Source organism: Gorilla gorilla, chromosome 8 (genome assembly GCF_029281585.2).
Source record: "Gorilla gorilla gorilla isolate KB3781 chromosome 8, NHGRI_mGorGor1-v2.1_pri, whole genome shotgun sequence".
NCBI classification, from domain to species: Eukaryota; Metazoa; Chordata; class Mammalia; order Primates; family Hominidae; genus Gorilla; species Gorilla gorilla.
The window spans coordinates 108,971,524-108,993,618 of record NC_073232.2 but is presented as its reverse complement, the minus strand read 5'-3'; the positions used below and the strand labels follow the sequence as shown (position 1 = coordinate 108,993,618).

The 22,095-nt window shown below is 45.0% G+C and overlaps 1 protein-coding gene across 1 annotated transcript in view; it reads left to right on the top strand.

Annotated features, from left to right (window-relative positions):
- Window positions 1-260: 260 nt before the first annotated feature.
- Window positions 261-22,095, top strand: part of PIK3AP1 (phosphoinositide-3-kinase adaptor protein 1) — a 128,920-nt gene continuing 107,085 nt past the window's right edge. Inside the window, exons 1-2 of the mRNA XM_004049870.5 lie at window positions 261-442; window positions 10,886-11,302. Coding sequence (XP_004049918.3) covers window positions 430-442; window positions 10,886-11,302 — 430 coding nt within the window. The 5' untranslated portion in view covers window positions 261-429. The remainder of the gene's footprint in view (window positions 443-10,885; window positions 11,303-22,095) is intronic.

The window sequence follows — 22,095 nt, the reverse complement described above, 5'->3', positions numbered from 1 at the left end:
AGGCCTGGCAGCCCCACACTCTCCCCCTCCGCCCCCTCCCCACACCCCCTCCACCTCGGGCTGCCCTTTGGTGGCAGATCAGGGCTGGTTTCCCGAGGAGTGGGGCGCACGTGGCGCGAAGCCCCCGCCTTCTCGCTGCCCCTGAGCAGGGGGCCGTGGGGGGAGCTGGCCGGCGGCCGGCGTGGGGTTCTCACTTCCCCTCCCCAACGGCCGCGGGTGCAGGTGCCGCGGGCCGAGTCCCGCAGGCGGGGCGGACTCTGTGGACACGCCCTCGTGGCGAGGCCGGGCTGCCCTGAGGGAGGAAGCGCCAGAGCGGCGGCCGGTCCTGCCTGGAGCCCGGCGCCCCTCCAGCCCGAGCCAGGACGCCGCCGGCCCCGGTCCCGGCCCCGGGCACGCAGCGAGCCAGGGATGTGAGCGGCTCCCCGCGGCATGGCAGCCTCAGGTGGGTAGGCAGGCGCCGCGGGTCCCCGGGCTCCCGGCCCCTCTCTCGTCCCCCGCACCCCTTGAGGCGCGCTCCCCCGCTCGCTTCTGTTTGCGTCCTCTGTGCGGGGATCTTGCCCTCTTTCTGCTCTTTTCTATGTTCCCTGTCGCAAACTTCCCACTCCAACTTTCCCACGTTTCCCGTCCCAGCCTGTTGCGCGATTCTCTTCAGCCCCTGCCTGGCCCGACCCCCTCCCACTTCTTCAGAGTCTCCTTCGCTCCCTCCACCTCTGGCCCTAGGAGTGTCTGAGCGTCTCTTCCCCTGTCCCTCCGACTGTGAAGCGAGAGGCGAGTTGAGAGAAGCGGAGGGCGGGCGATGTGGACGGTCTACGGGGCCAAACGCGTCTCCTGGGCTCCGTGGACCCACAGGGGGCGCTCAGGCAGTCCTAGGTGGTGCGGAGAGATCAGCCGGGGAGGCCCTTGGGACAGCTTCCCAAGCCCCGTTCCTCCACCCCTCCCAGGCTTTGTGTTTTGGGTCTAGAACTTTTCTAGGGATCTAGGAACACTATTCCTTGAACTTTACTTTTCCTGCATCCTTTGCAGAACTTTGGGGAATGGGGAGAGTTGGCGGTCACTGGGTAAATGTACTCATCGAAGGGTGCCAAGCATCTTTTCTGGCTGGTCTTGGGTTGCCTTCTGGTTCATGGGTGTACACACTTGGCAAGTCGCTCACTGACGGAGATCCAGGACAAGCCACATAATGATGATAACGGAGACAATTAATGAGTCCTTACTATTGCACTCCAATGGATACTGTGCACCTAATATATTCTCCATGGTAGGCAGGAAACACCTAGTCTCTGCTCTCCAGGAGTTTATGGTCCTGTAGAGGAAAGCAATAAGTAAACAAGGAATTACTAGATGAGAGGAGGTAGAGTTATAGTGTTTACAAATGGGTTTACTTGTATTTTCCCAGCCCACTTTATGATGTTTTAGTAGGGATAACACGTGAAAACAGGTTGCAGGTGCCCCTTGAAAAAGAAAATCTAGGTGGCCAGGAGAAGGCACTGTTCTTCCAGGAGGTGAGCAAACACTGGAATGAAGAGCCAGCTCTCCCCAGATCCTCTGAGGGTCTGGTAAGGGTGCTTTGGAAGCAGAGGTAGAAAAGGCCAGGAGTGATTGTTCTATGTACTACAGGCTCATTAAAGGGTATGGGAAGGTGGTTAATCACAGCCTCCTGGCTCTCCAGCTGAGCTCTGGAGGCTAAAAGAAGCTGTATTGTGAATAAGGAGGCCTAGTAATAGCAGGTAATATACACTTAATAAGGAAAATCTCTGGTATGACATGTGTTATGGGAAAACAATAAAGAAGGGTGAGGGAGACTGGGGTTAGAATTTTCAAATTAGGTGGCCAGGGTGGAGAAAGGGACATTTGAGCCAAGATTTCCAGGGGGAGGAGGCTCTTTGGGGAAGAGTGCTCCAAGCAATGAGTGTATGTGGTGAGTTAAAGGAAAGGGAGTAGGCCAGAGTGGCTGGAGTAGGTGGGCTGTGGGGGAGAGGGAGATGAAGCCAGATAATAAACCAGTGAAGCCGCCTCCTCCTTCCATGGTCAGGCACAGGCCCTGGGCTGCTGAGTCCAGGAAACCGCAAACTGGGAGGGCCTTTGGGTGGAAGAGTCTGAGAAAATGGCCTCTCTTTTCCTCTTGTCCAGCGTCCTGTGTACCTCTCTCCAGTGGACACAGCAGAAGGAGCTAGGAAGGCGAGCTCCAGTTCAGAGGGGGACCCTAGTCCGGTGGGCAAACCTGGGGCTATTTATGGGCTCTGTAGCAGCTTCTGCAGGTGTTCATAATGGTTAGAGCTGTCAAACTGTCCTGCTGTCTGCGTCTTCTGTGGCAAGACACCACTCCAGGTACTGTAATTGAGAATTGGGTCTCTGGAGTCCCTCGGGTTCCCTGAGGTTTGGAAGTACAAGGACCCATGGGGGAAGGTCATAGTGGTGAGAGCAATACCACTCGCCAAGGTCCTGTGGGCTTTGGAGTCATCCAGCCACCCTTCTGTATGTTCTTCTTTTTTTTTAAAAGCAGCTTTATTGTGATATAATTCACATGCCATACAATTCATCCATTTAAAGCATACAATTCAGTGGTTTTTAGTATCTTTACAGATATGTGTAGCCATCACCACAGTCAATTTTGGGACATTTTCATCACCTCAAAAAGAAACCTTGTATGCTTTAGGTATCAACCTTTTATTCTCCTCTCCTCTCCCAGCCCTAAGATCTACTTTGCCTCTATAGATTTCTCTACTCTGGGCTTGTATATGAATGGAATCACATAGTATGTGGTCTTTGGTGACTGGCTTCCTTTGCACAGCATAATATTTTCAAAGTTCATCCCACTGTAGCTTATATCAGTACTTCGTTCCTTTTTATGGCCTAATTCTTAAATTCCCTTCCACTGAAGGGGAAGCATTAGTCTATATTATTTTCTGAAAGGCGTGTCTGCTTGTTGAAATCCAGGAGAAGTTAGGCTCCCTGTCTTTGAAAGGACCTTGGGTAGGAAGATAAAATGAAATGGACTCGGCCTATTCCACAAAATTCTCTAGGCCCCTGATGGCATCTTGTGTATTTACACGTGAGAGAGAGGAAAGAGAGGATCCATGAGTGACTTTCCCAAGTGGCCAAGTCTGTGGCTGGGTGAAGAAAGACTAGTACTCTCTCCTCTGTGTATCAGCTCTCATACCGTCTCTTGCCCCCTCTCTCCAAGGTTCTTCTCTTTAGATCCTTCTACTGTTCCTGGACTTACAGGACCATGGAGCTTGAAGGGACTTTTAACCTTTTTGTGATCTTAACTTCCATGTGATCCTTGAGGCCTCTCAATACTCTTGCCAGTACCTAAATTTGAACACCTTCTGGGGTGGGAAGCTCCTGATATGATTGACCACATCTCTCCTTATCCTAGTCACCTTCCCTATCTCTCATCCCTCTTCAAATATGGTGTTCAGATTCAAACATGGGGCTCCAGGATGGATGAATGGGGTGCCAGAGTCACCTATAGGCTGAAGAAATGGTCTGGGCTGAGTGGTTTGAGAAGCTTTCTGGCACTTCCTGTCTGCACTTCTCTCCAGTGAGTTCTTTTCTTTTTTGAGACGGAGTCTCACTCTGTCACCCAGGCTGGAGTGCAGTGACACGATCTTGGCTCACTGCAAACTCTGCCTCCCAGGTCGAAGTGATTCTCGTGCCTCAGCCTCCCGAGTAGCTGGGATTACAGGCGCCCGCCACCATACTCAGCTAATTTTTGTATTTTTAGTAGAGACAGGGTTTCACCATGCCAGGCTGGTCTTGAACTCCTGACCTCAAGTGATCTGCCCTCCTCAGCCTCCCAAAGTGCTGGGATTACAGGTGTGAGCCACCACGCTCGGCCCTCCATTGGACTCTGAATCCTGCAAAGGCACCTCTCTTTCAGCCCCGGCTTTTCACCCCATGGACTCCCTGCTGCTACAGCCTCCCCTTCCTCAGCCTCCCCTTCCTCTGCTGTGATCCATTTCTTTCTCCTTCTATAGCCAAACCTGTTCTTGACGTTTTACGAGGACAAGAAAGACCCTTCCTCATTTCTGTCTAGGGCTTGTGGACTCCTTGTTGGCTCATGTGTTTCATTTCTCTTGATAAATGAACAGGCAAAAAAAAGAGAGACGTGATTGAGGATAAGTGGAAAAGCTATTTATGGTTAAAGGAAAAGGATTATTGCTGAAGAAAGGAGTTTCCCCCATATAAGGCAGAGTTGCTGACAAAGCATTTAGTCCTATATTGTTACCCAGCACATCAGAAAGGGACTGGAACTTTCACTTTGGACTTTTTAAAAACTTCCCCTTCTTTCAGTTTCCCAGCACAGCAATATTCGGGAAGGTGATAGATTTCATTGTCCTCATTTACATCAAGGCAAATTTGCCTAGACTTAGTAATTGGTCTAAGTCACACCACAGGTTAGTGACCAAATAGGTTGTAATGTTAACTAGTCTGAGGCAGTAATTAATTTCACCTCCAATACTTTCACTCAAAGGGAATTGAATTTAACACTAGAACCCCAGGAGTGAGACATTGTGCATTTATTTATTTATTTATTTATTTATTTATTTATTTATTTAATGAGACAGGGTCTCACTCTGTCATCCAGGCTGGAGGGCAGTGGTACGACCTGGGCTCACTGCAACCTCTGCCTCCCAGGTTCAAACAATTCTCATGCCTCAGCCTCCTGAGTAGCTGGCACTACAGGCACATGCCACCACGCCTGGCTAATTTTTGTATTTTTTTGTAGAGTTGGAGTTTCACTATGTTGGCCAGGCTGGCCTTGAACTCCTGGCGTCAAGTGATCTGCCTGCATTGGCCTCCCAAAGTGCTGGTATTACAGATGTGAGCCACTGTTCCTGGCCAGGAATGAGACATTTTGAATAGCTGTTCTGTTTGTTTGTTTGTTTGTTTGTTTTTTAAATATAGGAGATTTAAGTGCTCTTTATTTCAATTGTACTTTTTTTTTTTTTTTTGAAATGGAGTCTCGCTCTGTCACCCAGGCTGGAGTGCAGTGGCATGATCTCAGCTCACTGCAAGCTCCGCCTCCCGGGTTCACGCCATTCTCCTGCCTCAGCCTCCTGAGTAGCTGGGACTACAGATGCCCGCCACAATTCCTGGCTAATTTTTTGTATTTTTAGTAGAGACGGGTTTTCACCATGTTAGCCACGATGGTCTCGATCTCCTGACCTCATGATCCACCCGCCTTGGCCTCCCAGAGTGCTAGGATTACAGGCGTGAGCCACCGCGCCCAGCCTCAATGATACTTTTAAATAAAATTTTATTTTAGAACAATTTTAGATTTCCAGAAATACTACAAAGATAGTACAGAGAGTTCTCATATAGACCACATCCAGTTTCCCCTATTATTGACATCTTACATTAGTGTGGTTTTTGTGACAATTAATTAACTGATATTGATAAATTATTAATAACTAAAAGTTCAGGCTTTCCTCAGATTTCCTCAGTTTTTATGTAATGTCCTTCTTCTGTTCCAGGAGCCCATCTCAGGTACTACGTTATATTTAGTAGTCATGTCTCCTTAGGCCCTTCAAGGCTGTGATTTTCTCTGATTTTCCTTGTTTTTGATGGCTTTGACAGTCTTGAGGAGTACTGGTCAGTTATTTTATTTTGTAGAATGGCCCTCAGTCGGGATTTGTCTGATATTTTTTCCCATAATTAGACCAGGGTGCTGGGTTTCAGGGAGGAAGACCACAGAGGTAAAGTGCCAGTCTTGGCCCATGGTATTCAGGGCACACACTCTCAATATGATTTGTGACTGTCGATGCTGACCTTGATCACTGGGTTTCTCTATTGTAAATTTACTCTCTTTTTTTTTCTCCCTTTCCACACTGTGCTCTTTGGAAAGAACTCACTTGACACAGCCAAACACTAAGTTCTCTGTATAAGGAATTACACTCTACCTCCTTGAGGGTGGAGTTATCTATCTACATAAATTATTCAGAATTGTTATGCATGGGAGATTTGTCTTTTTTCCCCAGTGTATTTATTCAATTATTTATTTCGTATCAGTATGGACTCCTGTATATTTCTTTTATGCTTTGGGTTATAATTCAATATTATTTTATTTATTTTGTTGCTCAAATGGTTCCAGCTTTTGCCACTGGGCGCTTTGAGTTGACTCGTGTTCCTTTGACATATGCCTGTCATTGAATTTTTGTTTGAGCAGTTACTTTCTGGCACTACAAGATGCTCCAGGCTCATATTGAATATTTCCTGCCCCAGGAAGTATTTAATCCTAGACTCATTCCTAGAATCCATCATTTCACTGAGGAATCCTGGATCCTTTTATTGGAGAATGGTATGAGAAACCCATGGCACTAGATGTATTTTATTAACTGTATTTTCTAAACTATATTCTGTATTTCCTTGACTTTTTAAATTGGGTGCAACTTAGAGATTAAGAGCATGGACTTTGGAGTCAGATCCCTGCTCTGGCACTGACTAACAGTGTGCACTTGGGCAGCAGCAGCAGTAAATCTTCAACGAGTTTTAAGGTCTGTGTCTGTAAAATGGGGCTTTTTGATAACATATACTTTGTGGATTGTTCTGAGGATTAAATGAGAGAATGTACATGAGATGCTTAGCAGAGTGACTAACACACGATCAGTGCTCAGGAAACAGAGCTGAATCACAATTTAAACTTTCCTTGATGACTTGGAGTCTTTTTTTTTTTTTTTTTTTTTTGAGACAGAGTTTCGCTGTTATTACCCAGGCTGGAGTGTAATGGCACTATCTTGGCTCACTGCAACCTCCGCCTCCCGGGTTCAAGTGATTCTTCTGTCTCAGCCTCCCGAATAGCTGGAATTACAGACGCATGCCACCACGCCCGGCTAATTTTTGTATTTTTAGTAGAGACAGGGTTTCATCATATTGGTCAGGCTGGTCTCGAACTCCTGACCTTAGGTGATCCGCCTGCCTCGGCCTCCCAAAGTGCTGGGATTACAGACTTGAGCCACCGCGGCCAGCCGTTGACTTGGAGTCTGTAATGAACAGCAAGTATTATGATGTGCTGTTCACAGAGGAGCAGGATCTGCTGTTAGCTGGTGAGGCAGGATCCAGGGGGAAATGAGTACCCATTCCCTCAGTGGCCCTAGAGTTTATAATTTTAAAAATGTTCACTTACTTTTGGATCACTAAATTCTTCTTATAAAATTGGAGTAATCGCTCATGGCCATGTGGTCTTTAGAACAGTGTAAAGCTGTTGCTTTTCTACTAAGTCAGTCAGTGCCCCAAAACCCAAGCTGCCTCTCAGTCTCAAGCAATCCTCCTACCTCAGTCTCCTGAGTAGCTGGGACTATGGGAGCACACCACCATGCCTGGCTAATTTTTGCTTTTTTTTTTTTTTTTTTTTTTTAAGACGGAGTCTCGGTCTGTCTCCCAGGCTGGAGTGCAGTGGCGCAATCTCGGCTCACTGCAAGCTCCGCCTCCCAGGTCCACGCCATTCTCCTGCCTCAGCCTCCTGAGTAGCTGGGACTACAGGCGCCCGCCACAACACCCGGCTAATTTTTTTTTTTTTTTTTTTTTTTTTTTGTATTTTTAATAGAGACGGGGTTTCACCGTGTTAGCCAGGATGGTTTTGATCTCCTGACCTCGTGATCCGCCCGCCTCGGCCTACCAAAGTGCTGGGATTACAGGTGTGACCCACCGCACCTGGCCTAATTTTTGCATTGTTTGTAGAGACGGGGTTTCACCATGTTGCCCAAGCTGGTCTGAAACTCCTGAGCTCAAGCAATCCGCCCACCCTGGCCTCCCAAAGTGATGGGGTTAGTAATGAGCCACTGGGCCTGGCCCCAAGCTGCCCTCTTAAGGGTTCTTCTTATGCTTAGGAAATTTTCTTCTTCCCTCTTCTTCACTTTTTTGCCATCACTTGCCAACCCTATTGAAAACACTACTTATGGTTTCTTCATCACTAGTATATGGGACCACAACCATCCCTTCCTGAGATTTTATTCTCCTTCTGCTTATTGCACAAATTGTTGACATGATACGCATATGTATGCAGAGGAAGGTGGTGGCTACCCTTTTTCACTTTTGCATTTTTACAAAATGCTCCAGGCTCCTTGCACAGCATCACTAACATTGCATCCTTAATGTTATAATGAAATGTAAAGTCTTGCACCTTTCCTACCTGATGGCTCGTGCCCATGCACACACATCTGCAATAATACTTGACACTTAGAAGAACGTTTGCCTCTTAAGATAAACCAGCCACATAGGAAGGAAGGACAGAAAGAAGGTAAATATATTCTGATAATTTAACTCTGCTTCTCAATGTCAGTTGCATAGTTATGTAGCTTTGCCAATGTTATACCTTCTATAGTCTTGAAATGATTTTTCCATTGAGGTATAAAGAAATATTCTACACAGAAAAAAAAAATCCAAGCAGCAAAGATTTTTATTTATTTATTTATTTTTATGGCAGGCTGCAGCACTGGTGCATTAACTTTTTGTCCTTAATCTGTGTAAGCTTTGGAATCAGGGTAGGCATTCCTGAAAAGGACCATTATGTTCATAATTGAGGGAACAGACCGTGATCAGAATTGAGTTCTCTGTAGAACCACAAATGTCCAGGGCATCGTCAGAATTGCTGACTGGTTTTCGCCAGTTCCATACTGTTTGTCTAAGATTGCCTTTTTAAAAGATTTGTACACCTTCCCTTCAAAAATACTCTCAGGCAGATCCGCTTGCTCCTGCTGAGAAGTCTACTGTGGGCTTTATATTAGCACTGGATTAGGGCTCCAGAAAACCAGGGGGGCTCAAAAAAGAATGAAACTGCAAACATTCGTTTTATTTGCTATTTTTAAAAATTTGGTAATATGGCCGGGTGCAGTGGCTCACGCCTGTAATTCCAGCACTTTGAGAGGCCGAGGTGGGCGGATCACGATGTCAGGAGATCGAGACCATCCTGGCTAACACGGTGAAACCCCATCTCTACTAAAAATAAAAAAAAAAAATTAGCCGGGCGTGGTGGCGGGCGCCTGTAGTCCCAGCTACTTGGGAGGCTGAGGCAGGAGAATGGCGTGAACCCGGGAGGCGGAGCTTGCAGTGAACCGAGATCGCGCCACTGCGCTCCAGCCTGGGCGACAGAGCGAGACTCCGTCTCAAAAAAAAAAAAAAAAAAAAAAAATTGGTAATCTCATCCTGGGGGAAATCAGAACTATGTTGGGCTTGCATTGTACATGTTGCTTTTTGGTTTGAATATAGTAGTGGTGGATTGGATGGGGGCAGGAAAGAGGATTCATCCTATGATCTTTTCAGAGCCTCTAGGTCTTGCCTAAGTCCTACCTCTGTCCTTTTCAACAGGAAGCATCAATGAAATGCGGCCCAGGCCTAGCGTTTAATTGTTTTAGTCTACAACTTAGGTGGTTCCCAACCTTCATAAAATGTGACCAGCTTCCTTCTCTGAGTTCCCTGTTGTGTCGTATGGACACTTTATACTTACCTCTTCCAAACCACACACAGAACAGTTTGTTGAATTCATGGAGAGATGATGATCCAAAACAGTGGTAACAGTTACATTAAGAGCCAAGCTTTTTTGAACTTTGGTGGTTGGAAGCTATGACTTACTACTCGTAAGATTCTTGACATAGTTCCTGATGGGTGGTGCAGGTGAGTTGGGAAGGAGGCTGGACTGGGAACCAGGGAATAACCTGAGTATCAGTTCTGGCTCTGCCAATAATCTAGAGTATGAAGTTGAGCAAGTCCCTTAACCTTCCTAGATGAAATGTTTCTTTCATCTGTAAATGAGGAGTTTGGGCCAAGTGATCCCTAAAAGCCCTTTTTGACTCTCTTTTTGGCATTTGTGCTTTGTTAGAGGAAGAAAGCCTATGTTATGGGCCAGGTGTGGTGAGGGACACCTTGCAGATTGTATTGTAGAGGTAACAGCATTAATTCACAACTACCATGCACTTTAATATGATACATTATTTATATTCATGTGAGGATGATGACACCAGCTACCAATTCCTGAGGGTTTTCTATATGACAAGCACTATGCTTAGCAGTTTACATGAAATATCTAATTTAACTCAAATCCTTACTTGGCCACTGTGAATCTTGTGCAAATTACTTAACCTGTCACACCTCAGGTTTCTCATTTTTTTAAAGAATGGGCTAATAATAGTACCTACCTTCTAAAGTTGCTGTGAAGATGTAATGAGTTTAGTAGGCAATGTGCTTGGAAGAGTGCCTGGAACATATTAACCTCTATATAAGTGTTTGCTGTTGCGATTATTATTATTTATTATTGTTGTTATTGTTATGATCTCATACTGCTTCAGGTGTGGGGGGAAGGTGCATGCCAGGCAGAAGCAATAACTCGTGCAAGGATCTAAAACAGTATGGAGTTGGGCCTGGTAGCTCACGCCTATAATCCCAGCACTTTGGGAGGCAGGGATGGGTGGATCACTTGAGGTCAGAAGTTCAAGACTAGCCTGGCCAACATAGTGAAACCCCATCTCTACTAAAAATACAAAAATTAGCTTGGCGTGATGGCAGGCATCTGTAATCCCAGTTACTTGGGAGGCTGAGGCAGGAGACTCGCTTGAACCCGGGAGGCAGAGGTTGCAGTGAGCCGAGATTGGGCCACTGCACTCCAGCCTGGGTGATAGAGCAAGACTCAGTCTCTAAATAAATAAATAAATAAATAATAAAACAGCGTGGTGTGTTTGGGCAAAGATAAGGAGTCTGGTATGATTGGAACACAGACTGTAAATGGGGAAAGAAATGCGTGAGTGAGGTGTGCTGGTGTGCTGGAGGCACACCATGAAAGATTGTGGGTGCCAGACCCAGTGTCTGGATGCTCTACCTTTGCAGGCTGTGGGGAGCCACCTAGAAGAGGAGGTGTGCTAACATGCTTCTGTGCCTCATTCTTGTCCAGGGGTGCCCAGAGGATGCGACATCCTCATCGTCTACAGCCCGGATGCCGAGGAATGGTGCCAGTACCTGCAGACCCTGTTCCTGTCCAGTCGGCAGGTCCGCAGCCAGAAGATACTGACTCACAGGCTGGGCCCCGAGGCCTCCTTCTCGGCAGAGGACCTAAGCCTTTTCCTCAGCACCCGCTGTGTCGTGGTGCTGCTGTCCGCGGAGCTGGTGCAGCACTTCCACAAGCCCGCCTTGCTGCCCCTGCTGCAGAGAGCTTTCCATCCTCCGCACCGCGTGGTCAGGCTGCTCTGCGGCGTGCGGGACAGCGAGGAGTTCCTAGACTTCTTTCCAGATTGGGCCCATTGGCAGGAGCTCACCTGTGACGATGAGCCAGAGACCTACGTGGCAGCTGTGAAAAAAGCCATTTCCGAAGGTAAGGATTTCTTCTAAAGATAAGCAAGCCCTAGAAAAGTTACTAATCCAGGTCCTAGGTGTAAGTTTATATTCCAAAATGAGCGGGGATCTCACTATGTTAAGAGACCTGGTCATATTTATGGGTTTAGAGCAGCCTATTTCTGGGGTGGGATAGGGGCAGGACAGCTCTCCTGGACTATCAGGAGAGGAAGAGGACACTGTCCCTTTTCTTCTGTACTAGGGCAAAGGCCTTCTTTCTAGAATTTTCTGTGCCTTGGAAGACACAGGACAGAGTTCCAGCCTAGAAAGTAGTGGGGGTGGGAGGCAGAGACTTAGTTTGCTGTTGGTGTGAGGAACGAGACTGCCCACTCTCCTGCTTGCATGTTACTTCCATTTTATCATCACGCGAACTTCACATTTTTGTTAAAAAAAGGCTTTTTTTTTTTTTTTTTTTTTTTTTTTTTTTTGAGTCGGAGTCTCCCTCTGTCACCCAGGCTGGAGTGCAATGGTGCGATCTCAGTGGACTGCAACCTCTGCCTCCAGGTTCAAACGATTCTCCTGCCTTAGCCTCCCGAGTAGCTGGGATTACAGGTGTGTGCCACCATGCTTGGCTAATTTTTTTGTATTTATAGTAGAGACAGGGTTTTATCATGTTGGTCAGGCTGATCTTGAACTCCTGATATCAAATGATCCACCCGCCTCAGCCTCCCAAAGTGCTGGGCCTACAGGCATGAGCCTCCGTGCCCGGCCAAGGCATTGTTTTTTTCGATAACATGTTTATAGAGAAATAGCCCTCTTCTCTATTTCCCACCAGCCTAGCTTCTATATTTTGCCATTTCTCCTTTTAGAGTAGGAAAATTCCGATCCTTTCTGCTGGGGTTAGTGACTTCAGTGGCCCCAGGAAGTGTGACACACACTCTGATTAACAGTAACAGAAGACATGCTCTGGGATGGACACATATCACAGCTTTTCTTCCTCTTTTTGCTTTCTTTTTGCTTTTTTTTTTTTTTTGAGACAGATCCTTGCTCTGACGTCCAGGCTGGAGTGCAGTGGTGTGATCTCAACTGAGTGCAACCTCCACCTCCTGGATTCAAGTGATTCTCCTGCCTCAGCCTTCCGAGTAGCTGGGATTACAGGTGCCCACCACCACACCTGGCTAATTTTTGTATTTTTAGTAGAGACGGGATTTTACCATGTTGGTCAGGCTGGTCTCAAACTCCTGACCTCAGGTGATCCACCTGCCTCGGCCTCCCAAAGTGCTGGGATTACAGGCGTGAGCCACCACGCCTAGCCTCTTTTTGTTTTCTATTTTTGCCTCACTGTGGGCTATGAATGGGCTATGTGTTTATATTCTGTTCTCTTGCCACATGAGATCTTATATACCTGACGCCAGCAAAGAAGCATGGAAAATTATGGTCCTGATTTAACTGTGCCTCAGTTATCCCTGGTGTGACTTGGGCATTAATTTGTCTCACCCACCCCTATGCCATCTGATAAACGAAATCAAGAATTTACTAATTTTCAGTGGCCTTAAAAAGGTAATGTAACTTCCTAGGTGGTTTTATCCCAGGAGTTGGCTACTCTAAACCAATAAACATGACCACGTCTTTTAACAAAGTAAGATTCCTTCTCATTTTGTAACATAAATCACTAGTGTGAATGTAAAACATGTCTCACCTGAAATGCTGGGACCTGGATTAGTACTTTTTCTAGGGTTTGCTTATCGTTACATTAGAAAGACAATGATAGAAAAAGCATATAATTCATTTTTGCATGATTGCCTTTCATTACTTTGAAGGAATTGTGATCTGCCCAAACTTACAAAAAACTGAGACACAACTGGTTGTTTCTGTGGATGATCTTATGTCATTGCATCGGTCCATTAGGATCTTGCAGGCCAGCCCCTGGAACCCACCATGGATGTATTGCCACTGACTGGGCATCTCATACTGTATGCTGTAACAGATTGTTCTTTAAAATATTACAGTAGTGTGGCTGGGAGCAGTGGTGCACACCTGTAATCCCAGCACTTTGGGAGGCCGAGGCGGGCGGATCATGAGGTCAGGAGTTAGAGACCAGCCTGGCCAATATGGTGAAACTCCATCTCTACTAAAAAAATACAAAAATTAGCTGGTCGTGATGGTGCGTGCCTGTAATCCCAGCTACTCGGGAGGCTGAGGCAGAAGAATCACTTGAGCCCGGGAGGCGGAGGTTGCAGTGAGCCAAAATTGTGCCACTGCCCTCCAGCCTGGGCGACAGAGCAAGACTCCGTCTGAAAACAAACAAACAAAAAACAGTAGTGTTATTTTTTGAAGTAGATAGTAAAAAGGATTATTTTAATATTGTTTGGATGTGTCCAGTGATTCAATGCCTGGATAAATTGATCTCTTCTAATATTTCACTTTTTACCAAAGACTGTAGTTCAGTATGCTATGAGCCTTTAGCTTCAAGTGTCTAGGAAAGAATGAACTCATTTACAGGGTGCTCCTGTTCTAAGAGCAGGAACTTCTCATCAGAAAGAGATTACTTTAATGGGAGATTAAAATAAGCTGCTTAGTGGGATATCTTTGCAGTTCAGAATCAATGGATATAGGGACAAATGGAATTATAAGAAAGAGAAGAGGAGGAAGGAAGGCTTATAGCCTCAATATAACTTTCTTATCTGGTATTAGGTTTGTGAATTTGGGGATTCAAGATCTCTGTCGGTGCTAGGATGGCTTGGGTTTGCTTTTTGGGTATTCCATAGCCATGGCCCTTGGTTGGCCTTGACTCTGAGGCCATATTCCTGATTTTTTTTGCTGGACAAGCTTTCTTAACAAACCTGATACTCAGAGTCTGGCAGTGTAGAAAAAAGAGCATTGACCAGGGTTAGGGACACTGCATTACCCGGCTCTGCTGCTAACCAGATGCCTAGTACTGAGCAAGTCATTTTGCCTCTTTGAGTTCCAGTTTCCTTTTCTGTAAGTGGCAGATTTAGACTTAATCTAAGACACTTCCCAAGGCTAAAAATCTGTGATTCACCTAGGCCAGAAAATCTTAAATATTTTTGAAGTATGACCTTCTTGCCACATTTCATACCTGCTTTGACTCCCAGGAAGCTTAGGGCTAGAACAGTATCTAAAGACAGTACTCTCCCTACACTACATTTCTGGGATAATTGTGTCCTTAGGTACATTCCCTATAACTTGTGATAACCCATCTTTTTAAAAAATACTCCTCTTGCATACATGAGGTTTTCCTAAGGTACCTCAAAATAAAAGCAAAAGCTAATATTTTCATATACGTTACTACACCAGCTGCCCAGTCCCATGAGAAATAAATACATGAAACTTGTTTCTTTGACTTTCTCTGTTAAAAAAAAAGAATCCCAATAAGAAATTGGCTGGGCATGACCGGGAGCGGTGGCTCACGCCTGTAATCCCAGCACTTTGGGAGGCCGAGGCGGGCGGATCACGAGGTCAGGAGATTGAGACCATCCTGGCTAACACGGTGAAACCCTGTCTCTACTAAAAATACAAAAAATTAGCCGGGCGAGGTGGCGGGCGCCTGTAGTGCCAGCTACTCGGGGGGCTGAGGCAGGAGAATGGCGTGAACCTGGGAGGCGGAGCTTGCAGTGAGCCGAGATTGCACCACTGCACTCCAGCCTGAGTGACAGATCAAGACTCCATCTCAAAACAAACAAACAAACAAACAAACAAAAAACTGGCTGGGCATAGTGGCTTATGCCTGTAATCCCAGCACTTTGGGAGGCTGGAGCAGAAGGATTTCTGCTTCGAAGTTTGAGCCCAGTCTGGACAACATGGCAAAACCCTGTCTCTACAAAAAATACAAAAATTAGCTGGGCATGGTGGCGTGTACCTGTTGTCCTAGCTACTTGGGAGGCTGAGGTGGGAGGATCACCTGAGCCTTGGAGGTTGAGGCTGCAGTGAGCTGTGACTGAGCCACTGCACTCCAGCCTGGGGATCAACAGAGTGACACCCTGTCTCAAAAAAAAAAAAAAAGAAATGCAATGGAAAATTGATAATGGGGATGAATTAATAGTAGAGACAATAATTGTGGAGTTATTGATTGTAGGGCTATTGAAACTACAGGGAGACAAATTTTAGGAAAAACTTCCTAATTATTGGAGCTGTGTGAAGGTGGAATGGGTTGCCTTTGAAGGTGGTAAGCGCCACATCTCCAGGAGTAAGTGAGTAGATACTGCAGACGTGCTGTAAAGGGATTTAGCTTTGGAGCCAGGGTTGGGCCATGTGACCTTTACAGCCTTTTGATCATAACATTCCCTTACAAGAAGTTCCCCTTTTCACCAGGAACACGTTTCTCTTCTGAATTCAGTTTTCCTCCTTCACCTGGTATACCTGAGGTTTTTGACTCCCAACTGAAGAAATACTGGTCATGTTCCTACTCAGACCCCAACAGTAAATAGCATGAAAAATACCTCACTTTATAATTTACGTAACCCTTTAAAATGGTAAAAGTCCCAGAATATTTACATGGATATATGTCTATTTTTCTTAACTTTGAGATACCTTTTGATAAAAAGGACTATTTAATGAGATATTCACTAAGCCCATTTAAAATTTAGGCTAAATTTTAGACCATGTAAAGTTTAAAGTAAAGCTTAAAGATCAAAGAGAGTGGAGTGGGTAATAGAGTAGAGGAGGTTATTTTATTCTTGAAACTTAGATTACAGGTAGTCAATTATACTTTCTTTTGCTGCTATGCTAGCTAAACAATGCTTCTCAAATTTTAATGTGCACAGAAGGACCTGGGGATCTTGTAAATATGCATATACTGACTCCTTGGGTGGGGCCAAGTTCCTGCATTTCTTTTTTTTTCTTTTTTCTTTTTTCTTTTTTTTTGAGATAGAGTCTCGCTCTGTCACCCAGGCTGGAATACAGTGGCACAATCTCGGCTCACTGCTACCTCTGCCTCCCTGGGTTCGAGCAATTCTCCTGCCTCAGCCTCCCAAGTAGATGGAATTACAGGCATGCACCACCATGCCTGGCTGATTTTTGTATTTTTAGTAGTGATGGGGTTTCACCATGTTGGCCAGGCTGGTCTTGAACTCCTGACCTCAAGTGATCTGCCTGCCTCAGCCTCACAAAGTGTTGGGATTACAGGCGTGAGCCACCGCACCCGGCCAGATTCTGCATTTCTAACAAGCTCACAGGTGATGCTGATGCTGCTGGTCCAGGTACCACTGAGTACAAACAAGGGGTCTAAGCCACCTTTCTGTTGTCAGGTCAATGGTCATGTACCTCTGTCGCATGGGAAGTATTTTCTCTAGTCTCCGCTTCTCCGGAAATGGAGGCACCATCACATCAGGGCAGCTCCTGGACACCCATCAGTTAGATATAAAATTAGGCCAGTATTTGGTGCTTAGGCCATCAGACTTCAGGGTAGAGCTCCTGCGTTCTCTTCCTTTGCCCCTACTCATAGATTCGGTGCGTTCACTCTGGCAGTTTTCAATCTTTCAGGTTTCTAGATGTTGGGATGGGGTGCTACTGAGATCACAATCTTTACTCTTTCTTCATTTAATAAGCCCCTTGATCAAAATTACTACTAAAATATGTTTTGGAGGTTTTATTTCCCACCCCACTCTCCAAATTTGTCAGCCACCTTAAAATTAAGCAGATGTTTTAATTAGAGTCTTCAGTGTGTTGGATCAGCCAGTTTATTTTCCAAGTTCTTCATCTGTAAAATGATGGGGTTGGACCAGATAATTTGGAAGGTTTCTTTCAGCCTCCAGCACTGTAATATATCATTATAAGTTTTCTAAGAAGATGGCAAATTCCCGAGAACCTTTTTAACTGATTCAGTTTAGTTCCAAAATGTCTGCAGTGACATATACTTGTGCATAGAAGACTGGACTATTGATCTGACTTTTTGGACTTGTTGGAAGATTATTTTAAATTAAGGAAGTGAGAAAACCCCAGGTACAGCACAGAAATTATTTCCTCTTTTTACTGGGGCTCTATTCTTTGCTTCAAATCTCAATGGAATATAAAAATAGATTCTGTTAGACTGTGTGGGAAAGGACTCTGTGGGTGATATTGAGTGTTTTTGCAAAAGTTCTCATTCGTGTGATGTGCATGTGTGTGTGTTGAGGGTGGAGGGAAGCATTAAACCGAATTCTCCCAATATTATTTATTAATAGTATTACAGTGGAGATCTTGTCTGCTTCTTTATATGCATTATTTTCTCTTTGCCTCGCCCCTCCCTCTCCATTCCCATTGTGTTTCAGAAGCTCTCATGGTACCCACAAGTATCATATATTTTGCCTTTGATTTCCATGGGAAAAATTTAGAGGGATATGTCTATATATCTACATCTGGCCTGCCTTTGTTGATATTAATGTTCTAGTCTGAATATTAAACTGCAGTTTAAAAGAAAAAATAAGGGCTGGGTGCAGTGGCTCACAACTGTAATTCTAACAGTTTGGGAGACTGCGGGGAACAGATTGCTTGAGGCCAGGATTTCAAGACCAGCCTGGGCAATGTGGCGGAAACCCTGTCTCTACAAAAAATACAAAAATTAGCTGGACGTGGTGGCATGTGCCTGTGATCCCAGCTACTGGAGAGGCTGAGGTGGGAAGATTGCTCGAGCCCTGGAAGTTGAGGCTGCAGTGAGTTGTGATTGCGGCACTGCACTCCAGCCTGGGAGACAGAGCGAGACCCTGTCTCAAAGAAAAAGAAAAATAAAGGAATATTTAAAAATGCTTTCAGCTAATCAAATAGATTCCAAAATGTTTTCCTAAGTTAATTAACTAATTAATTAATTAATGTTTTCTAGTTTTATTGAGGTATACTTGACAAATAAAAATTGTATATATTCAAAGTATACAAAGTGATTTTTTTATACATATACTTTGTGAAATGATTATCACAATCAAATTAATTAACACATACATCAGCACACATAGTTACCATTGTGTGCGTGTGTGTGTGTGTGTGTGTGGTGAGAACACTTAAAGTCTAGTCTTAGCAAATTTCAAGTAAAAAATGTGGTATTATTAACTATAATCACCATGCTGTACGTTAGATTCTCAGAGTTTATTCTTTTTTTTTTTTTTTGAGATGAAGTCTTGCTCTGTCATCAGGCTGGAGTGCAGTGGCGTGATCTCGGCTCATTGTAACCTCTGCCTCCAGGGTTCAAGCGATTCTCCTGCCTCAGCCTCCTGAGTAGCTGGGACTACAGGCACGTGCCAACACGCCCAGCTAATTTTTGTATTTTTAGTAGAGATGGGGTTTCACCATGTTGGCCAGGATGGTCTCGATGTCTTGACCTCATGATCCTCCCGCCTCGGCCTCCTGAACTGTTGGGATTACAGGCATGAGCCACCGCGTCTGGCCTGAGTTTATTCATCTTAAAACTGAAAGTTCAACTCTTTGACCAGCATCTTCCCAAGTCCCCTTCTTTACCCCTGTCCCTGGTAAACACCGTTGTATTCTCTGCTTCTATGAGTTCAACTTTTTTGGATTCCACATATAAGTGAGATCATTCTGTATTTGCCTTCCTGTATCTGGGTTATTTCACTTTGCATAATGTCCTCCAGGTTCATCCACATTGTCACAAATGGCAAGATTTTCTTCTTTCTTATAGCTGAAAAATATTCCATTGTGTAACTTTTCTTAAATTTAAAAAGAAACTTTTTTCTGAAAGAATTTGTGTTCGTCATAATGTTAAAGAAGAAAAAAACCCCTGTAAGTTCTAATTTTTCCCCTTTTATAAATAATATTGCAATAAATGTTCATACAGCTTCATGCCTAAATCTTTGTGAATCTCTGTTAATTTCCTGTGGATCATACTGCTATAGAGCCCCCAGAGACAGGGTTGCAAGCCTGCTCTCAGCATCTCCCCACCCTCCCCCATGCAACCTGAATCTACCGCCTTCATTACTGCTATTTATTTTATTTTATTCCCTTTATGCTTGGTTCAGTCTGTTGTTTACATTTGCAGTTTCTCTTGCAAGGATAGTCGTATGGAGAACGTGTACCCTCCTCCCCTCAGGGAAATAATTCATAAGAAGATGAATGGTTTTTATGACAGTTACCCTGTGTAATGCATCAGGTGTTTTACATGTATTTATTCCTCCCACAACCCCAAGTGCACAGATGGTTTCAGCGCCATTTTGCAGATGAGAAAACTAAGGTTCAGAGAGGTTAAATGATTGGGGTAAGCACTGGAACTCACTTTGGAACACAGGGCCTTTGGGCCTAGAAAGCTTACACTTGGCCTTGCTTCTCCCCTAAGTCTTTCCTCTCCACCCTCCTCTTCCACACTGAGATAAAGAATGAAGAATGCTCAAGGAAGAGAAAGGATCAGAGAAAATGATGCTTCCCTGAGTGCTCCAGGCCATAAATTTCCAAGTCAGGCTGAGCATTGGCAATTTCCCTGCACTATGTTTAAAATGTGGATACCTGGGCCCCACCCCAGACCTACTGAATAGGAATCTCTAGAGGTTTGTCCTGGGAATATGAATTTGAAAAAGCCTTCAAGCTGGTTCTGCTATGCAGCCCAGCTTTGAGCTTTGCTCCATGCCTGGTGTCTTGTCTTTCGGTTTTTGGGTCACAGGAGCCCGCGATAGCTCAGGCCCTGTGGTCTGTTATAGGCTATTATGGGCTGTTATGGGCAGGTCATGACACAGTAGTCCCAAGGGGCTCAGAGCTTGGCCTTGGCGCGTCACAGGCAGCAGCCCTGAGAGAAGAGAAGGGAGTCAGACCCTCTGAGCAAAGGGGAAGTTGCTGCGCTCTGCTCGGTGTCGTGGCCTCGCAGATGGTAAGTCATGGACGACTTCTGGGGCTTATGGGGCACCTTGCAGGACTGAGGGGAAAATCTAGGCTTGGATCTCTTGAAAGCAATGATTGTGGTGCTGCTGTCCTGGTGCCTTGTGCCTGTGGGCTGTTGGGTTTGCTCTTTCTCTGCTGTGGATTAAGCCACTCTGCCATTGCCTCCTCCAGGATCCTCCTTAAATACCCCCTGCTGAAGGACGCTTTCTTTTTCTCTTCCTTTTTGAAATGATCTTTTTGATTTGGGGAAGAAGATACCCAGCTGGGATGGTGAAATCCTTCCAATGTCACTAAAAAGCTACAGCCTGTCCAAGAGTCACTTGGCGTTTCCCCTGCTTGATACCCTAACTGCCTTGCAGAATCAGGGGCTGTTCACACTCCTAACTGTGGGTCACTGCCTGCTGCTCCTGGAATAGTTAACGAGGACTAATGCCTACAATAGATTTTGTGCCCATGGAAATTTTCCCCTGAGCCTTCAGAGTCGCCCAGGATTACAGTTTTCCTGCAAAGCCGAGAGATCTCGGTGGGGTGGTAAACTCGGCCTCTCCTGCCGCTTTGGCGGCCACTCAGAAAGGGCCTTCTCCTGTTCGCGTTACACTTTCATGGTCCCTCAAAGAAGTGTCTGCGAGTCCCTATGTCAACTGTGTTTGGTGAGCCACGGGGAAAAGGGAGTCATGAATGCTGAAATTTCCGCTCGTGTGAGAATTTCAAGTTTGCACCTGTCTCTGTCTGAATTTTCTAATGTATGCCAGAATGGAAACATCAGATGTAGGAATTTTATCGGTCAATTTCTTACCCTGTTGTTTCAGTATTTTTTGCATCTCACTTCTCCTGGCACTATTACTAGAAGAGAGTAGTAGAATTCAGGAGGGACCTGACATCTGTGTTACCCTCTTTCAAAACCCTTTTATCGACATTATTTCATTTGGCCTGTGCAGCTTCCCTATAAGGCAGATGTTAATGTTATTTCCGTTTTAAAGATGACAGAAACAAGGCCCAGGCAGGTTCAGTGACTTGCCAAAAGTCACACATCTGCTTTTCCATTAGGGCTAGGATCAGGGTGAGGGCCTCCTGTCTTGTAGTCCAAGGCCTGGTTATTGCCTTATGTAGATATCAGAGCCAACTGTTCATCTGATGGTTATTTATGGAGCAGCTATTATATTCTCAAGGCCCTGTGTTGGGTGCTGAGTTAGAGCAGGAAAGACAGTCACTGCTGTGATGGTGTCTACATTCAAAACCAGCGCTATCCAAAAAATGTATAATGTGGGCCATATGTGAAATTCAAAATTTTTTAGCAGCTGCATAATTTAAAAAAAGTAAAAAGAAACAAGTAAAATTAATTTTAATGATATAGTTTATGTAATAATATATCTAAAATATTCTCTTATTGATATATAAGCAATATAACAATTACTGAGATATTTTACATCTTTCTTTTATATTTGAAATTTAGTATGTGTTTTATAGACAACACAGATTTCGAATGTTCAGTAGCCATATGTAGCCAGTGACTGCCATATTGGAGAGTGAAGCTCAAAAAGAATGTTTACTTTTCAGAGAATAGGAGCCATCTATCAGTTAATATTTTAATTTTAATTTTTTTTTTTTTGAGACAGAGTTTTGCCCTTGTTTCCCAGGCTGGAGTGCAGTGGCACCATCTCAGCTCACTGCAACCTCCATCTCCTGGGTTCAAGCAATTCTCCTGTCTTAGCCTCCCAAGTAGCTGGGATTACAGGTGTGCGCCACCACGCCTGGCTAATTTTGTGGGGGTTTTTTTTAGTAGAGATGGGATTTCTCTATGTTGGCCAGGCTGGTCTCAAACTCCCGACCTCAGGTGATCCACCCACCTCGGCCTCCCAAAGTGCTGGGATTACAGGCGTGAGCCACTACGCCGGGCCTAATATTTTAATATTTTAAGTGTTAAAAGTACACTTCTTCTAGTTTCTTCACTCATTCATTTATTCAGTCATTTCAAAGGTATTGAATGAGCATCTGCCAGGTGCTGGAATAACACTGTAT